Source organism: Balaenoptera acutorostrata, chromosome 13 (assembly GCF_949987535.1).
Source record: "Balaenoptera acutorostrata chromosome 13, mBalAcu1.1, whole genome shotgun sequence".
NCBI lineage: Eukaryota > Metazoa > Chordata > Mammalia > Artiodactyla > Balaenopteridae > Balaenoptera > Balaenoptera acutorostrata.
In genome coordinates this window covers 55,428,296-55,447,288 of record NC_080076.1, presented here as the reverse complement: position 1 = coordinate 55,447,288, position 18,993 = coordinate 55,428,296, and the positions used below count along the sequence as shown (strand labels likewise).

General features: G+C 42.8%; 1 protein-coding gene across 1 annotated transcript in view; it reads left to right on the top strand.

The window, feature by feature from the left end:
• Nucleotides 1–18,993, top strand: part of COLEC12 (collectin subfamily member 12) — a 196,541-nt gene that overhangs the window by 3,293 nt on the left and 174,255 nt on the right. The window contains exon 2 of the mRNA XM_007191581.2: nt 12,278–12,328. Within this exon, the coding sequence (XP_007191643.1) occupies nt 12,278–12,328 (51 nt within the window). The remainder of the gene's footprint in view (nt 1–12,277; nt 12,329–18,993) is intronic.

Sequence of the window (18,993 nt, the reverse complement as noted above, 5' to 3'; positions counted from 1 at the left end):
CACAGTTTCTAACCACACCAACAATCCAAAACTTGCAGTGGGTAACTTTTCAATCAAGCAGTGATTTGATTTCTTTTAAGTGAATGATGTTTGAAGGGCCCAAACCAAAATAGTACCTTGAACAGGTCCTGCTGATTGCTTAAGGGACCTTCATAATTATATAGCAGTGAAAGGAGAAATTAGTAATCCAATTTAAAATTCCAAAGAGATCCTAGGAGCTTTCTTAACCCCTGAATTTATCACAAATAGTCAATCAATACTGTTAAAAAAATATGAAGGAAATATGTTTTTCAGCATGGGAGGAGATTTAAACATTTATTTATTTATTGGACTTGGATATATTAAATATGACTCCTTTACACTTCCTGAGTCATTTGAGATTATAACCTTGTATCACGTGAAGTCATATGCACTTGCCTAAGAGGTTGGACATTTGACATTTCTGTGTGAAAAAACTAACTTGTCATTGGTTTGTGGAAATAGATGCACTTCTTTGGGCGTAAGTCACTTCCTTGTGACATAGAAATGTTTGGAAACTAGCTGATGTATATATATATATATATATATACATTTATATATATATATATTTATATATATATATAAAACATTTTATTATTCAAAGCCAAAATAATCCAAATTTATAGTTAATAATATATACTTTAAAATGTAACCATTTCATAAAATGTAATTATATGTAGTGTTCCCAGGAGTTGAACCTGACAATTTTAGTGTGGTGAAGAGTGTGGGCTCTGAAATCAGAGGGCCTGGTGACCACATGCAAACTACTTAACCTCCTGGGGCCCCCAGTGTCCTCATCTGTCAAATGGGGGAGCTACCAGATGCCTTTTTTTTTTGTTTTATTTGTTTTATTTTTGTTTTGTTGGTTTGTTTTGAGGATTAAGTAGGTTAGTATAGATCAGTTGTTTAGAATGGTGTCTAGCACCTAAGGAGAACTCAAGACATTTTAGGTGTTAGAATACTGTTTAGTTATAACCTGCTGCTTCCTCCAGGCAGAACGTAATTGGCAATTATGAACCATCTTATGTTAAGTTAATCAAGTGATACAGTTTCTACCACGAAGAAAAAAGTTCAAAAAAGTTCGGTTTTGAAATGAAAGTAATTTTCAAATTACAAATGTGTGGTACAAAGACCTGGGGGATGGGAGAAAACTGTGCTCTTTATGGGAAACAGTTTTACTATTGGTCCATCTCCAGCTGCCATCACTCGTGTTATTGTCATGTAGTCAGAAGTCAGCCCTACTGAAAATGCATGGACCATATTTACAGTGAAGTTTGTAACTATAGTGAAAATGGTACCATTTTCTCATTTGTTATGATCATGCTAGGAAATTAGAAAATATATGTAAATAACTTTAATTTACCTAGGAGCACTAATTTTCCTGGAGCACTATTGTTCAGGTACCTACTGATGGTGACATAATGTTTTTAAAGATTTGTATCTCAAATCCAGCGTCCAGTTTTGTCCAGTAAGGATATGACATCAAAGAGTCAAAACATAAAACAAATTTATCTGTAAATAAGTCTTAGGACAGATGTATGTGTATGTATGTGTTTTTAACCGTATGACATCATGTCTATTTCACTGGTGATGTTAATTTTCTATTAAGCTGTCATGTTTCTATTTTATTTATTATTTAAAATTAGGCCATCAAGTCCTAACTAGCTTTCACTTATTCTTTATGTAGTATATTATTTAAATATATTCAAATATTCTTTATATTAAATATAGTTAAATATTCTTCATTTAGAATGTTATTGAAATATAGTCAGATATTTAGTATGTACATAGCCCCTGTCCTCGAGGAGCTTGCAGTCCGATGGGCAGGGTAAGACTTATGCATAAACAATTGGCATTAAAGATAGAAGGTGAAAAGTGCCTTATTTGAGGTTCAGATAAATGCTGCTGTAGGACACAGGAGGAGATGGCTGAGGACAGGGATATTTTCCTTTGGAGGGGAGATTCAAGCTGATTTGTTATCTCAAATTATATTTCATGTTTCAGGTTACATTGCTCTAATAGTAATTAGAGGCAAATGGTGCATCAGGGCCACCCTGAAACCTTCAAGTAGGACATTTCAATGTGGGAGATGAGAGAGAATCAAATACAAAGTTTTCTAGAACTTTGTCTCCTAAGCTCAGTTTTGGTCCATCATTCGTAATTAATTATAGTATGTTACTTTGGTATAATTGTGTGGATAACCTAAACATAAAGTTAAATGATTTCAGAACAAAACAGATATATCAGGTTTTTTTTAAAATTTATTTATTGTTTTATTTATTTATGGCTGTGTTGGGTCTTCGTTTCTGTGCGAGGGCCTTCTCTAGTTGCGGCAAGCGGGGGCCACTCTTCATCGCGGTGCGCAGGCCTCTCACTATCGCGGCCTCTCTCGTTGCGGAGCACAGGCTCCAGACGCGCAGGCTCAGTAGCTGTGGTACACAGGCCCAGTTGCTCCGTGGCATGTGGGATCTTCCCGGACCAGGGCTCGAACCTGTGTCCCCTGCATTGGCAGGCAGACTCTCAACCACTGCGCCACCAGGGAAGCCTGATATATCAGTTTTTGTTTGGTTTGGTTTGGTTTTTAAACAGAGACTACTTATTTTGTGTGTGTGTGTCTCCAGAGAAATGGACGGCATTAGTTTTTCTTGCCAAATGACCCATGCAGTTGACACCTTTCCACGGTCCTTATAAAATGTGGGGCAGGGATTCAAGTCCTCATCCTGACTCTACTTGACCAAGGTGATTAGATGAGAAGGTCCCTCATAAGAGAAGGGGAGACATGTCACCTCCCCTGTAGTTACTGTGAACGATAGAAGTGGGGGTCAACATTTTGAGGCTCATATTTATTTACTTTTTAAGTTGTTGAAATGGGCCTGCTGGAGGAAATCTGGTTTAGCCTCCACTACCAATTTAGTGGTAAAAGTTACCAAAAAAAAATCCCTTCAATTTTGTTGAACGATAAAGGAAGGAAAAGAGTATCGTATCTCCTTATCAGAAAAGCAAGTTTTTGAAAAGCATCAGAGTTACAAGTTGTGCCAGAAATTGGAGTCACTTTATGTCTTTACAATTTTGACTTAAAAAAAAACACCCCTATACCATTGAACCGAAAAAGGGATCCTATTGCTGTAAAACATAAAATTCAGAAAGCAGCTGACTAATCAAAATAAATGTCTTGTACTATTTGGAATAACCTACAAGTATTTTTAGCAGCCTGTGGGACCGCACTGTTTTGTTCTAGCGGTGATGACGCTACAGGAGCCGGGGCTGCATCAGGGTGGAGACAGTACAGAGTGGACAGCAGTGCCGAGCCCGGCTGGAAAGAGAAGTTTAAATTCAGCCTCGCCTCTGTCCACGGTCCTTCAGCCTGGCTCCTAAAAGCGCCGGAACTTGTTCTGATCGGTGTGACATTTGTTAGAACCTACTCTGTGCCAGCTAGTGAAGGCTGCGAGTCCACACCTTCTGGGCTGTCGCTCTAGGGTGAACCCTGCTCGCCGGCTCTTTGGAGCAGGGGACCTTTTCTGGTGGTCAGCATCCACTGGACCCGAGCACTTTTCTTTTTGTCTACCTGACTTTTATCTCCCCTACACATTCCCTTGTTTTGTTTGCTTGACTGTAGTTCTTATTTTTATCAAAGTTAGAGATGTGCATAGTTTAAAGAGTCAAAGAATATCACATTTATTATGAAAAACAGCAATTTCCTGCCCAACCCACTTCATTTCATCGCTTTCCAGTCCCCAGAGGCAACCTCCTGAGAACATTTTTTGCATTTTCTTTTGGCATTGACTTTTCTTTCAATTCTCTACCTAGAACACACCATCCCCAAACCCTGTAGCTTCAAACAACAGATGTTTATTTGTTCATGACCCTGCGATTCAGGCTGAGCTTGGTGGGGATGGCTGGTTTCTGCTTCCCGAGGTGTTGGCCAGGCGGGTCAGCCTCGCTCCATGGCTGGAACATCAGCGGGGTGGCTGGAAGGGCCCAGGGCTGGCCGGGCTCTCCCCTTTCCTTTAGAGTCTCTCATCCCCCAGGGATCCTCTCTCCTCAGGTGGCCTCTGGTCCAGCAGGGTACCTGGACATTTCCCATGGCAGCCAGCTGCCGAGGGGTTGAAAACAGAAGCTGAAAGGCAGAGGTCTTGGAGAAGACTTAGGCACTGAGGTCACCCACTGCTACTTCTGGCAAATACCATTGGCCACAGCAAGTCACAGGGTCCTCCCAGATTCAAAAGAGTGGAAATGGACTTGCACGTGGAGGGATGGAAAAATTGTTGGTGGCTCTTAACGCGGATGAGCTACTATGGCCCCATGTCCTTAAGTGACATGCTTTGGGCACTTTTTGTTTTTATTATTATTATTATTTTGGTTTTAGGCATTATATATTGACTTCCCTTTATAGCAGATGAGGATTTAGTTCTTTTACCCTTCACCTCCACCTGACAACCGTCATGGACACCTCCTGTTGCCCCCTATCATCCCAGTATAGTTATATCACAGTCTGGCCTAGATCAATATTCAGTGTTTATATTATTAAGACGATGTCAATGCTGTTCACAGCTGACTTATATTTCTCTCTTGCATAACTGTGTTTCCTCTGGAATTGGTAATCCTCTTGTTATTTTGTTTGTTTAGCCTCCCATGTATGTTTACATCGACATTCACCCCCAAAGTCTCTTCCACTGTCCTCCATCTCTGTGCAGTGTGTTCAAACATAGTAGATATTACCGCATTTTCATCTTCTTGAAGAAATCTTTCCCGGACTCTTCCGACCTACTCAGGGTTAGGGTTAAGGTTAGGTTAGGGTGCACACATGCACGTGCACACACACACATATACGCACATACTTCTTTCTGGGTTTGTTCCTTATTTCAGTGGAATGCTTTGGCCAATGACTTCTCGAGAAGCGTGTGCATGAGAGGTACATTTTTGAGGAATCTGTAGGTCTGAAGAGGTCTTTATATTACCTACTCATTTAGTTGAGAGAGTTCTCTGTTGGAAATAATGTAGCTTTAGAATTTTGAAGGCACTGGTTTCTTCTCTTTTAGCTCCAGTTTTGCTGGTGAGACATGTGAAGCCATTCCTTTTTAAAAAAATTCTTGAAGTAATCTTTTTTTTTTCCTGTCCAGAAGCTTTTGAGTTTTCTCTTTGTCCACAGGGTTCTGCAGCTTTATGATGATGTGCTTCGGAGTGGATCTTCTTCCTTTCTTTGTGCTGGGAAGTGATGTGCCTTTCCATTCTGGAAACTCATGTCCTTCAATCCTAGAAATACTGTTACTTATTCCTCTGATGAGTCTTCCCCTCTGTTCTTTTCTTCTGGAACACCTGTTATTTGAATATTGGATCCACTTAATTGGTTGTCTAATATTTTTCTCGTCTTTACTCTTTTCTATTTATTTGCCCTTTTTCTGCTTTCTGGAATATTTCAACTCTGTCTTCCAACTCTTCTATTAAGTTTTCATTTCTGTGATCATAGTTTTAATTTCCAAGAGTTCTTTCTTTTTCTCTGAGGGTTTCTTTTTTATTATAGCATCCTGTTCTTCTTTTATGGATACATTATCTTCTCTTATCTCTACAAGGATATTAATGGTAGGATATTTTATTTTATTTTTATCATTCTGCATAATGTGTATTTCCTCCAAATTGCTTTATCTGGTTTCTTTATTTTCATCGTTGTCTTTTCATGTTAGAGGCTGTGTCACGTGTCTGGTGTCTCCTCACGTATAAGAGCAGAGTATTATAAACATTAATTAGAAGCTCCTTGTTTTGGTGGATTTTGTGACCTGTGACTATCACTCTAGGCTGATCTGGCTGGGCTGTTCCATTGGGGACCTCCTGGAATGAGAATCATTAGTTTATTTTTCTCTTAACCGGCCAGATTCCCCAGGAAGAACCTTCAGTCATTAGCCTGGAGGATACAGTCTGGTTGGCTGAGTGGGAGAAGAGGACTGAGTGTCTGAACATTCAGTATGAAAATTTCCCCCTTTTCCCCTGATTCCATTACAGTTCCCCTCATCTCAGCTGTTGCTGGTGTCCTCTGGAGGAGGACACCATTTGTGTTCTTTTGTTTTAATTTCTCTGAGTAATAAATCTTCCATCTTCTGCTGTGGTCAGGGAGGGACAGTCACCCAGCTCTGTGAAGGGCCTGGGAGGTCAAACTGCTTTATTTTTCATATCCCACACAGATCACCCATTTAAAGTGTGCAATTAAGAGGGTTTTATATATATATATATATATATATATATATATATTCACAGGTTTTGCAACCATCATTACAATCAAGTTTAGAACATTTTCATCACCCTCCCCCACCCCAAAAACCCATACCCATTAGCAGTCACTCCCCATTTCCCCCCAAAACTCGCAGCCCTAGGCTTTAACCTGCTTTCTGACTATGAACTGGCCTAATGTAGACATTTCATGTGAATGAAATCATACAAGATGTGGTCTTTTGTGACCGGCTTCTTTCACTAGCATAATATTTTCAAGGTTCCTTCCTGTTGTAGCATGTATCAGTACTTCATTCCTTTTTATTGCTGAATAATATTATATTCACATTTTGTTTATCCCTTCCTCAATTCGTGGACATTTGGATTGTTCTACTTTTTTACTATTATGAATAATGCTGCTATAAGCATTCATGTACAAGTTTTTGCATGGACATATGTTTTCATTTCTCTTGGGTATATACCTAGGATTAGAATTGTTGGCTCATATGGTATTCCTATGTTTAACCTTTTGAGGAACTGCCAGACTGTTTTCCAAAGTGGCTGCACCATTTTGCATTCCCACCAACAGCATATGAGGGTTCTGATTTCTCCATCTTCTTGCCAACACTAATTGTCTATCTTTTTGATTATAGCAGTTGCTTCTTTTTTAAAAATTTTATTTATTTTATTTATTGATTTTTGGCTGTGTTGGGTCTTTGTTGCTGTGCGCGAGTTGGGGCTATTCTTTGTGGTGGTGTGTGGGCTTCTCACTGCGGTGGCTTCTCGTTGTGGAGCATGGGCTCTAGGCTTGCGGGCTTCAGTAGTTGTGGCTCATGGGCTCCAGAGTGCAGGCTCAGTAGTTGTGGCACATGGGCTTAATTGCTCCGTGGCATGTGGGAACTTCCTGGACCACGGCTTGAACCCGTGTCCCCTGCATTGGCAGGCGGATTCTTAACCACTGTGCCACCAGGGAAGCCCTATAGCAGTTGCTTCTTAAACATATGTTCAACAAGTCCTCCTATTTTAGCCTTACCTTTATTCTCCTTTCAGAGTGGCCTGTGTCCCACATTCCTTAGCCTTTTCAGGATTCTGGGGTAAAAATCATCACTTCTCAGCCTTCTCTTTTGCTAGCACAGAGTTCAGTTTCCTGGGTCTGTGAGGTCAGCAACCACCATGGTGTGAAACTTGAGGGTCCGCCAGACCTGGGTCTTAGTGTTGGTCTGGCTGCTCACAAGTCGTGGGACCTTGGATCAAATTACGTGACTTCTCTGAGCCTCAGATTTCTCACCTATAAAACAGAGAAACAACAAATGGGAAGTAACTGACATTCAGTAGATCTGAGTAAGTATCGGTTCTCTTCTCTTCCTCAAACATGGTGGATACGCAAAAAGAGAAAGAATTCCTTCAGGAATTCATCTGCTCGTGGGAGAGAGAGACACATGTATAACTATAATCTACTTACTTTTTAACAACAATTACTGAGTTTCTGTAGCATGGCATAAATGTGCTAGTTGCTGAGGGTACAATGTGATGTTTCCTGTCTTCCAAAGACTTTCCATCTGGTGAAGTCAAAACCAGAACTGGGTAAGCTGGGATGAAGTAAGAGAGTGGCATGGACATATATACACTACCAAATGTAAAATAGATAGCTAGTGGGAAGCAGCCGCATAGCACAGGGAGATCAGCTCGGTGCTTTGTGACCACCTATAGGGGTGGGATAGGGAGGGTGGGAGGGAGATGCAAGAGGGAGGGGATATGGGGATATATGTATACATATAGCTGATTCACTTTGTTATACAGCAGAAACTAACACACCATTGTAAAGCAATTATACTCGAATAAAGATGTTAAAAAAAACAACAAAAACAGAACTAGAATATAAGGCAGACGGAAGTAATTGCTGTCACACTGATACAAAGGGAGTGCAGGGGAAGGAGAGGTGAATTCTAACCCCAGGGATATTGCACAACTTGGTCCACAGATTGATTGGAACATATTAATATGTATGACTCTCAACTCTCCAAGCCAACTAAACTAAACTTCACTTGAACTCGTGGTACTCTGAAATAGCTAAGCTCAAAGAATAAATCAGCAGCAGAATTCTGTTTTGCGTTCTCCATCACGAAACCTCTGGCCAGCGTGGCCCTGTGCCAGTTACCAAGGAAAGTAAAAAAATAAATAAAAATCGCATTTTGAAATAGGCAAGCAAAAGACGTATAGTCCATAGGTATTACAACAAAAATGCTATAGTACAGCTGTGGCAGCCAGGAAAGTACGTGCCTGTAGACATAAATCTCCAATTAAACATGTTTTGTTATTTAGGATGTTAAGGTTACTTCTTCCCTGCAGACTAACTGATGTCAGAAGCAGGGATCAAGTTATGGCCACTGCAGAACTTAGAGGTCTTAAATCTTAACAAAATCCTTGCTCGTGTTGGAGTGTAGCAGTTATGTGATGTAGATTGTGTCAGAGACAGATTTTGAAAAGTGGCAGGTTGCAAATGTGACTGGATATCCTTGAGGGATAATATCCTTATTTGAGCCCATCACCTCTGCAGGCCCCTGGTACTATAAAGAAAATCCAGGATGCATTTAGCCTGGGTCCACCCAGTGTGAGGAAAAGGTTTTGAGAACAAAGTATAACCTTGCACATAATATCAGGCTGTTTTTCTTCCTTAAACCCATCTGCCAGCCATGTGGGCCCTGTTGGAGTCTTTCACCCTCTCAAACTTTCAGGCATTGGGAACCGCTGACCTCTCCTCCTCTCTCCTGTGACTCTTGTAGTCTGATGTGGCTGTCCACACAGCCGCAAGCCCCATCAGCTCCTGCCCCTTTCTCTTTCTCCGTTCCTGAAATGTCTCACTGCATCACCAGCCTGAATCAGCTGTTTGCTAATCTGCACAGCTGGGGAATCTGGCCGGGGCTCTGGGGACACCTCCACTAATGGAATGTCTACTAGGCGTTACGTGCCCAACTCGATGCAGCTTTTAAGGATGTGATAAGTCAACTCTTGAAAACATTGAGTGAAACAAAGTTGAACAATATTTTTCTCTCTCTTTCAGCACATCCCTGAGTCTCTAATGGTTCCAAAGTTGCTATGAATTTCCAAGAAAGGGATATGGTAGGCAGTAACTCTCTTTTTCCCTCCAAAGAATAAACACTAGGAAAGATTAAGACGCTTCTCCATGATACCTTCCCTGATAATCCCAGTAAGACGTTCTCTGGGGTCCTTTGTACCCCTCATGTCTCATATGATTTAGTATCTAATTATAGAGTTGGATGAGACAGAGATTTGTATTCTTTTAGGAGCTGCTATAAGAATTTCTCATCCTCTTGGGATGAGGGTTAAGAAGCAGGACATCCTCTTTGAGTCCTGTATTAGGGGTCGCCTGTAAAGCCTTTGTTTCAAAAACAAAAACAAAAAAAAACCAAACCTTTGTTTCTTCGAACCCCTAATGGGTTTGAGTAGGTTAATTTGGAGGCAGCACTGAATTGCTTTAATAACAAAAATATGAGACATTTGAAGTTCCCAGGGAAATTTCAGGAAGGAGAGAGGAGTCAGTCAGACTAAATGCTGCATGGGAAAAAGACCAGAGAGGAAAAAGAAAACAAACAAACAAACTAATGGTAGGTCTGCTGAAAAGAAGCTTTAGGGAGAACACTAATGTTTTAAGCTGTTTGCTACCGGGAGCACAGTGTAATCTGTTTTTTTGTCTCCACTGTGAGTTCTTCGGTGATGATGGTTCCTTGGCCCACAGCGTGTGCATGTGAGCAGATTCTTTTGCGGATGTGTCTCTGCAGCGGAGGGCCTGGAGCTGGCAGGGGAAGCTGACGTCTGGGTGGCATCGTTACCTATGTTCATGTCCCATCAACTCCACTGGTCTATAAGCACCTGTTTATTGACTGAGTGAATAAATGAATGCATGGATTTCTAAGCAGAAGAAGCAGATAAGGGTTTCTCTTTAACTGAGACTAGACCAGACTTTGCAGGCATTAATGGGAGAATTACTTAGGAAAGCCAGCACAGACTAGGGGCTTAATATGTATTTGTCGAACTAACTAATCACCGAGTCAGAGAGAAAAAGGTGCTGTTCTTTTGCTTGTAAGCATGTTCTTCCACCTAGAAAGAACTAAAGCTTTAATCCTTGCCAGAAGAAGACGACTTGTATCATGAAAACCTGGATTTCTAGATTCCAAGCAAGATCTCTTCGTTGTTCTCTGAATAGGGAAACATGGTAAAATACAAAGATTTCCGACTTCTCCATTGTCTTAGGAGTAGTTGTTCTCTCACACATGTCTTCATAACACTTCATAACAAACTAGTGTGCTGAGGTTCAGCACACTGTGTGGTAGATATCACACATCTTGGGTTTTTCCACATTTCAAGGTTCGGTTATAGCCAGGCCCTGTATCCCATCTGTGGGCTGAAAAAGATGATCACAGAGGCTCTATTTCCTCCCTACATGTCTCTTTTCTTTGAAAGCCTGTCAGCTTCTTGAGGGAAGGAACCATGTCTCACTCATTTGTGTACCCCACTGCCTGGCAATCTCTGGTCCATAGTGAGCACAGAGTCAGCGCTTTTGAACTGAACTACATGTGGGAGAAAAGCTGGGTGCTGGTGCAGTGATGGTGACCAACTCAAGAATAATTGGTTGGACAATAGCCAAGACATGGAAGCAACCTACGTGTCCACCGACAGATGAATGGATAAAGAAGATGTACATGTATACAATGGAATATTACTCAGCCATAAAAAAGAGTGAAAGAATGCCATTTGCAGCAACATGGACGGACCTAGAGATTATCATACTAAGTGAAGTCAGTCAGACAGAGAAAGACAAACACCATATGATATCACTTAGACGTGGAATCTCAAATGTGACACAAATGAGCTTATTTATGAAACAGAAACAGGCTCACAGACATAGGAAACAGACTTATGGTTACCAAATGGGAAAGGGGGTGGGGAAGGGATAAAATTAGGAGTTTGGGAGTAGCAGATACAAACTACTATATATAAAATAGATAAACAACAAGTTCCTACTATATAACACAGGGAACCATAGTCAATATCCTATAATAAACCATAATAGAAAAGAAAAAAAAAAGAATTGGTTAGGTCTCCCTGGAAAGGCCTGGTCTTAACACTTTGACTTGTCATCAAAAGTATCCTTTAATTGCACACCCACACCTGGCAGATGTGTGAAATGACAAGTTCGTTATCAGTGTCATAGGAATTGCACCGTGTCCATGTGAGGAGGGAGATTTGGGCTTTTGGTAGAAAGCATGGCTGACATAACATTGCCCTTGTTTCCAGTTCCCTACCTTTAGGAATTCCCAAGCAAGTCTGTCTTTTGAAATGCATTTACTGGGAAACCATCCGTCAGTCCCAGTTACGCAGTGGAAGGAGAGTGGGGAAGGATTTGGCCATCCTTGCAGGAGGCATGCTGAGCTCCTGAGATGCCACAGTTGGTGGAAGAGGTGACCCCAGAGCCTGGCATCTGCAAAGGAGGACTTTAGGCTCAGTTACGTGAAGATAACTTGACCCTTTGGACAGTTGATTATTCAGTCATTCATTCACCCAAGTTTATTAAGCCTCTGCTCTTTGACAGGCACCATTCTAGGTACATGGGATTCATTCATGAAGTCAGACAGAAAAAAATTTCTGCTCACAGCATGCACGATGACACACACACACACATAAATGAGGATGATACCAGAGAGTAATATTAAAATAGGATGGTTTGACACAGAGTGGCTGGGTGGTGGTCCGGAAAGGCATCTCGAAGATACCATACCTCAGCTGAGACCTGAATTAGAAGGAGTCGCCTGAGGAGCAGGAGGAAGAGCACTGCAGGCAGAGGGAACAGCCAGTGCAGGGACACTGTGGTCTTTCTCAGAAAGTGTGGTATGTTCCAGGAGCAGAAGGACAGCCACGTGAGGAGCGTGGTGGGCGAGGGGAGGGTGGAGCAGGTGGAGACGGCTGAACTTGAGTCCAGCACTGACCCTGCACTTCCGGCCTCACTGTGGTTAATGCTCTGTCTTTTCTTCTCCCGCAGACGACTTCGCAGAGGAGGAGGAGGTGCATTCCTTCGGTTACAAGCGGTTTGGTGAGTTCTAACAAAGCTCTGTTCCTTCTCTGTGCTTGATCTGGGATATGGTAACATGACCATGGCTGGACCTCTGACACACATGAACATGTGTGGCTCTGAGGCCCAATTTTGGTTGGAAATTGAGTTTCTGTATAACAGGTGGATGATTTCTCAGAGAATCTGAGGCTAGTGGGACAGGAGTTACGCCCAGGCATGGGGAAGTGATGGGATGCTTAGGGGGGTTGGCTGAATACAAACCTGATGGCTTAACAGGCAAAATATGGTGGGAAAGGTAAATCTGTGACAAGATAGGCATTTCTCTATTTTGAGATTTAGAAAACATCTTTTCCCTTTTTCCTCAGGCCCCATATTCATAACTTAGTGTCAGTGGAGAAATGAGAGGAAGACTTTTTTCAGGAACCCAGCTAGACACAGGTGCTCCAAGGTAGTCTGAACAGTGGCCCCTGAAGATATCCTCATCCTAATCCCTGGAACCTGAATGTTACCTTATATGGCATAAAGTGCTCTGCAGATGTGATCAAGTTAAGAGTTTGAGCAGGGGAGGTTATTCTGGGTTATCCGGGTGGGCTCTAAATGCAAGCACAATTGTTCTTATAAGAGGGAGGGAGAGGAAGATTTGACTGCTGAGAAAAGAGGGCAATGGGATGATGGGAACAGATATTGGAGTGATATGCTGTGCAGGTGGAGGAAGGGGCCACAGCCAAGGGATACAGGTGGGCATTGGAAGCTGAAAAAGGCAAGGAAACATTTTCTGTTCAGAGAACTCTGGTGGGATTGCGGCCCCACCAACATCTTGATTTCAGCTGACTAAAGCTGATCTCAGACTTCTGGCCTCTCACACCGTAAGAGAAGAAATCTGTGTTCTTTTAAGCCACCCCGTTTGTGGTGATCTGTCCCAGCAGCCACAGGGAACTAATCCACGCTTCTCTGCCTACTCACGGATGCTCTTCTGTCTTTGACCACACTTCCCAGGATCTGCAGTTGGGCCTCAAACTGCCAGTGAAAACATTACAAAGTTCCAAAGACAGTTCAAGGGAACTGAGGTTTTTCTGTCCAGCCCGTTTCTGTGCCTTGGTCAGAGGAAATGAGGAATAGAGGATAGAGGAGAAAAGAATGAGAGTGTGTGTGTGTGTCTGAGAGAGAGAGAGAGAGAGAGAGAGAGAGAGAGAGAGAGAATATGAAAGGGAATAAATCTACTTCCTGTTGCTTAAAAAAAATCCTGGCTGGACCTTGATTATATTTAACATCCCCCAGCTGCTCTGGCTCCCTCATTGCTTTAGCATTTTTCCTTCTGGATACACACTTCTGCATTTCTTTCTGGGACAAAAAATAGGGCTTTAAAGTGAGAATGCAGTGGCACGAAGCCCACGGCCCCTCCGTTCATGTGCTGGCAGAGAGGCTTCTGCCCACCATGCTCTCCCCTCCCCCATGCTACTGTTCTTTATCTGCACAATGACTTGTTTCTGCATTGGTACCATGTGTTATTCTGCTTTCCCATCGTGGGTTCACTGAAGGTTGTCATAAGAGTGAAGAGGAAACCAGACATTATAAAGGAAAGAAAAAACAAAACAGAAATTAAAAGGCAGAAATAAAGAGGAAAATCAAACTTGTAAAGATAAGGCAGAATAAATGTTGACGTGCCTGTGTATTTTGGAGATCAGCAGATTTCAAATCTCTACACGGAAATAGGTAGAAATATGAAGAACCAAGAGAAAAGAGTGACCTTGAGAGAAATTTTATTTAAAATTTCATGATCCTGTAACTAGCTAGATGGGCAGGGATTTGGTGGAAAACACAAAAACATAGTAAGTTGCTGAAAGGATTTAATTTATGGTGGTTAAATTGTGTGTGGAAACCATACACTGATGACTCAGAGGGGAGACATGATAACAACGTACAAATATTGGAGAACCAGGGAGACGTGGAGAGAGTGATACCAAGTGGCACAAGTAGAAGAAGAGAGGAATGAAATTAAAAGAGAAACTTTGGAATGAGCTATGAGAGAGACATCCCGAGGCTGAGAATTCTCGGGTTCAGCTTTTAGGCACAGTGATGGATACCCAGCATAGGGGTGGAGTAGAATTTTGGAAATGGAAGAGGCTTTGCGATGATTTATATCAGCCTTTACTTTTTTTAAAATAATTAATTAATTAATTAATTAATTTTTGGCTGCGTCAGGTCTTCATTGCTGTGCGCGGGCTTTCTGTAGTTGTGGCGAGCAGGGGCTACTCTTCGTTGCGGTGTGCGGGCTCCTCATTGCGGTGGCTTCTCTTGCTGCGGAGCACGGGCTCTAGGCGCGCGGGCTTTAGTAGTTGTGGTACGCGGCCTCAGTAGTTGTGGCTTACGGGCTCTAGAGCGCAGGCTCAATAGTCCTGGCACATGGGCTTAGTTGCTCCGCAGCATGTGGGATCTTTCCAGACCAGGGCTCGAACCCATGTCCCCTGCATTGGCAGGTGGATTCTTAACCGCTGTGCCACCAGGCAAGTCCCTCGGCCTTCACTTTTACAGATAAGGAAGGTGAGGCCCAGATAGATCAAGTCCTTGCTCAAGCAGGTCAGCCGGAGCTGGGTTGGATGCTGGGTCTTCTAACTCTCAGGCTAGCGTAATTTTGAGGAAGGGTCCAACAGTGAGATTGAGGTGACCTCTCAATTCCTGTGTCCTAGAAGTGTCCCTGCAGTTCTGGAATCTTAAAGTGGGCTTGACACCAGTCTGGCTCCACCAGGGAGACCTCATCACTTTCACAGGGCCTAGGACTCTGCACCTGGTTTTATAGAAGATAAATGGGTTTCTAGTTCCTAAGGTGTGGCCAAGGCTGGTCATTGAAAGCAGCAGGACCAAAGAACCCATTCCTTCAGGTATGATTCAACTTTAACCATTAAAGGAAGACAAAGTTGGTGAAAGGTGGTGAGTGGGAGGCATCCGGAGACCAGGCAATCCTGTTGGCCCCGCCCCTACTTACTCCTGTGACTTGAGTCACTTCCACACTGTGGGCCTCAGTGCTGCATCTGCCCTGTGGGCAGAGTGACACCTGCCACGGTAGTAAGTCTACCTCACAAGCCTTTGGTGAGACTGAGAAGGATAGCAGATGGACCAGTGCTTCGAAGTTGCAGCACTGTGAAAACAAGGGTGGTGTAGCCACTTTCCTGAGATTTGAGGCTGTTACACTCTTCAGACATCTTGGTCCAGCCTCTGCCAAATATCAAAATGCGACAGGTCTGAAATCTCATTCCTGAAGAGAGATATAAAGATAAACATGGTAATATCATTGGCTTTTATTTTTGCAAAATAGACTGGATAACATATAGGGGTTAGTTATTGTCTAATTTTAGGTATGTCTTGTTTGTGCAAATACAGTGGTCACAGCTTGAATTTAGGCTGCAGATGAACCAGGGATTAATTATTTGCAGGGCAAAGGGGCCACTATTTTAGCAAATTGTCTGGTAGCTCGTTTCCAAAGTTATTCATATATAGTTATTCAGAAACATATGCTACATAAAGTCAAGGCTTGTTTATATAATAATACTGTCCTTTTTCAAATTCAGTATAATATTTAATAAAGAGCAAAATGGGTGATCATCTCCAGTAATCTAGTATGTGATGGTATTATTTTAAGATGGTCATCCGTTGTCTAGTCAAGAATTCATTGTTACATTTTGGTCTCAACCAAGGCTTCTATTTTTCTTCCATCTCTCTATATGTCCTGCTTGTTAGCCCCTTTCCCAAGGTTCTGGGCAGGTGTCTGGAGAAGAGATGAAGTTAAATCTGGTGGGTATGCACTTATCTGCTCCTCTGATGAAAGTTTTGACGAGGGTAAACTTTGAAAGGTTAAGGAAGTGAGCATTTTCAAATTTTCATCAGGCTCTGCAGGTCAGCGTTTCTTGGCCTCAGTGTGCAGAGCTGATTAATTTGGGATGTAACTATAGTTACAGTTTGGCAGAGTTCATTCTCTGGAACATGGAGTACCAGTATATAAAGTTTTATTTTCTATGGATAAAATATGATCTATACTACAATGATATCTTTCTACTTATTTCCCAGTTACTGTTTTCTTCAAAAATATCACACATGGCTCTAGTATCCTTAATTATTATAGTTAGCAGAAAGGGAAAGAGAATTCATTCATATTCTACGGGACAAATATGAATTCATAAAATTTGGAATTTGCAATAAGTTGCTCCAAAAATGTCTTCTGAAATCTTCTGATTAGTCATGTGATTAACATGAGTGCATTCAAGTTAAAAAAAATTTTTTTTCCATTAAAATGATAGAGTAGGAGGAAGGCAGAATGTCATTTCAGCTCCAAGGGATAAGTGCATCACAGTTCCAGAGAACGGGAGAAGTGTGGGAAGAAGGGTGACTTCCAGATCCTGCTTTTTAACCCACGGACAAATGATGGCAACAAATCCAGCTCACATTTGCTTATCACTTTTATCTTCCCAAAGGACATACTAATGTAGTTTTCATTCACCACGACTCCATGAGGCCAACAGGCCAGGCGTCATCTTTCCTATTTGATGGCTGCTTGTCATCTTTTCGGGAGGCAGTGGGGTGCAGTGGTTGGGTGTGTGGGTGCTGGAACCAGGTGGGTGGCTTTGGATGCAAGTGCCAGCGCTCACCAGCTATGTGACCTTGGGCACGTGATTATCCAAAGCTGTGAAGTCCGTTTCCTCACTTGTAAAGTTTGGGTCATCACAGGCCAACTCCATAGGGCTGTTGTGGAATTAAACATGCTGCTGGGTTGGCACAGTGCCTGGCACACTGTGAGGATCCCATAAATGTTGACCAATAGCCTATTTTCAGATTCCTTCTTGAACCTTTTGATCCTGATGCTTGAACATGGTACTAGGGTTTAGTAAGCCCCTGGAACCTTCTGATGTCCTGCAGCCTCATGGATTCTGGCTGCATCACACCCCCTGCTTTCCTGCTAAAAGCTGGGAGAGGCGAGAAGGCTTGGGGACATGGCTCTCTGCCCCAGCACCCTGGTGGGCAGTGTGGGAGCCTAATGGCGAGTACCACCCTGGGTGTCCTGGGCCCTCCCTCTGGAGCCTGCTTTGCCCCTTTTCTGTGCTGGGGGGAAGCGGGGTGGGGGGACAAGACTGACTTTGTTTCGTTGGTTGTATTGGGTTCTCTTGTATTATCTTTGGAGTAGGACCTGGTGTAATAATAGGGTGTCAGAAGTTGGACTGATGCAGGAATCAGAGGCACGTGGTTCCTTCCGTCTGTGAACGTCGTGGGTAGATTTAAGGGTTGACAGTGAGCAACTGGGGGCAGCTGGAAACATTTGTTGTTTGTGTTTGACGAACAAAGCTTTGACAAAAGTGCTTCCTTGGGGCTCAGCAATAGGGAGTGTTAATAGCTATGAGAGAATAAGATCTCAAAAATTGCAAACTCTGAAATAGTAGCAAAAAGTACAAGGAAGCGTATTCTGTGGAGTAGAACTCAAATCTTTTGTAAAAACTAAGTAGAAAAATTCTAAGAGAACTGCTGAAAAATTACATAAGGGTAACAGTCCAAAAAGGGGTACCGGATGCCTTTTCCTAAGTGTGTTCACCAGAGTCAGTTCTTGACTTTTTTTTTAGAAAAAGTGAGTTTTGTTTACCTGCAACTTCGCAGGCCTCCCTCTACTTATAGTTTCACACAGGCTTTCTTCCCTTGGACAATAATTTTGGCTTAGCAGGAATATTTTTAACAGTTTAACCTGCATAGTGCAGGGCATGTGGGAGCAGCTTGAGAGATCTGTGTGGAATAGAACCCAGCCCTGCCCCAGAACGCCCCCGACCCTGCTCCTTTTTTTCATCATCTCCCCGCCCCCTTCCTAACCCGCCTTCCAAAGAGATAACGTATGAAACTTCAAATCAGGGACTCTAGTTAAATCATGGAGCTGTGTCTTCGCAAGAGGGCTTGAGGCAGTGAATGTCTAGAAAGTGCAGAGGACCACTTGGGCTTCTGAAAACTAGCAACACAAGTATGCTTAGCCAGAAAGAAAGGTTCCTTCTGACACACATGGTGAGTTTCTGCTTTCAGTGTAGAGAGGGTTGCAAGAGTTGACCAAGAGGATGATGAGCTCTCTCTGGGAAGCTGCCCAGCATAAACACTTGGCCACCCCCTCTTCTGGATGTTTGGGCTTGGGGACCAGGCTGCCTGTCTCTGCTCTCCCTGGACTCTTCCCAGAAGCCTGGCTTCACCTTTGGATTTGGAGAAGGTGCCGCTTTGAAGTCATCCACCTCCAACCATAAAGGAGGGCTCCCCGCATTCGTCTCCACACAGCCCTTCCAGACCGGCACCAGCAGAGTTCACCCCTTTCCCTGATAAGAATGCCAGGAATTTCCATCATTTCCTGTGGGGAATGACTAAAGAAGCCCAGTGTGAGACTGTCCTTTCAACAGCACCTTTTCCAAACATCTCTAAGTGGAAAGGGTACCACGCCAGGCAAAGGACTGACCCTGGGCAGAGAGATAAGTGAGGATGAGAGGCTGAATTGGTGCCCCTGTGGGGTTTCTCTTCAAAGCCATTTGCTTCCTTAGTGGCAAAGTCTTCTTTATTTGGCTTTGCAAATCCTAATGGAGTAGATATTGCTGGTTTTATGAGAATTGGGGGTCAAACGGCATGTGGAGAAGTAGATGCCAAAGAGATTCAGAACAGCTCACGGGGCCCCTCTCCCC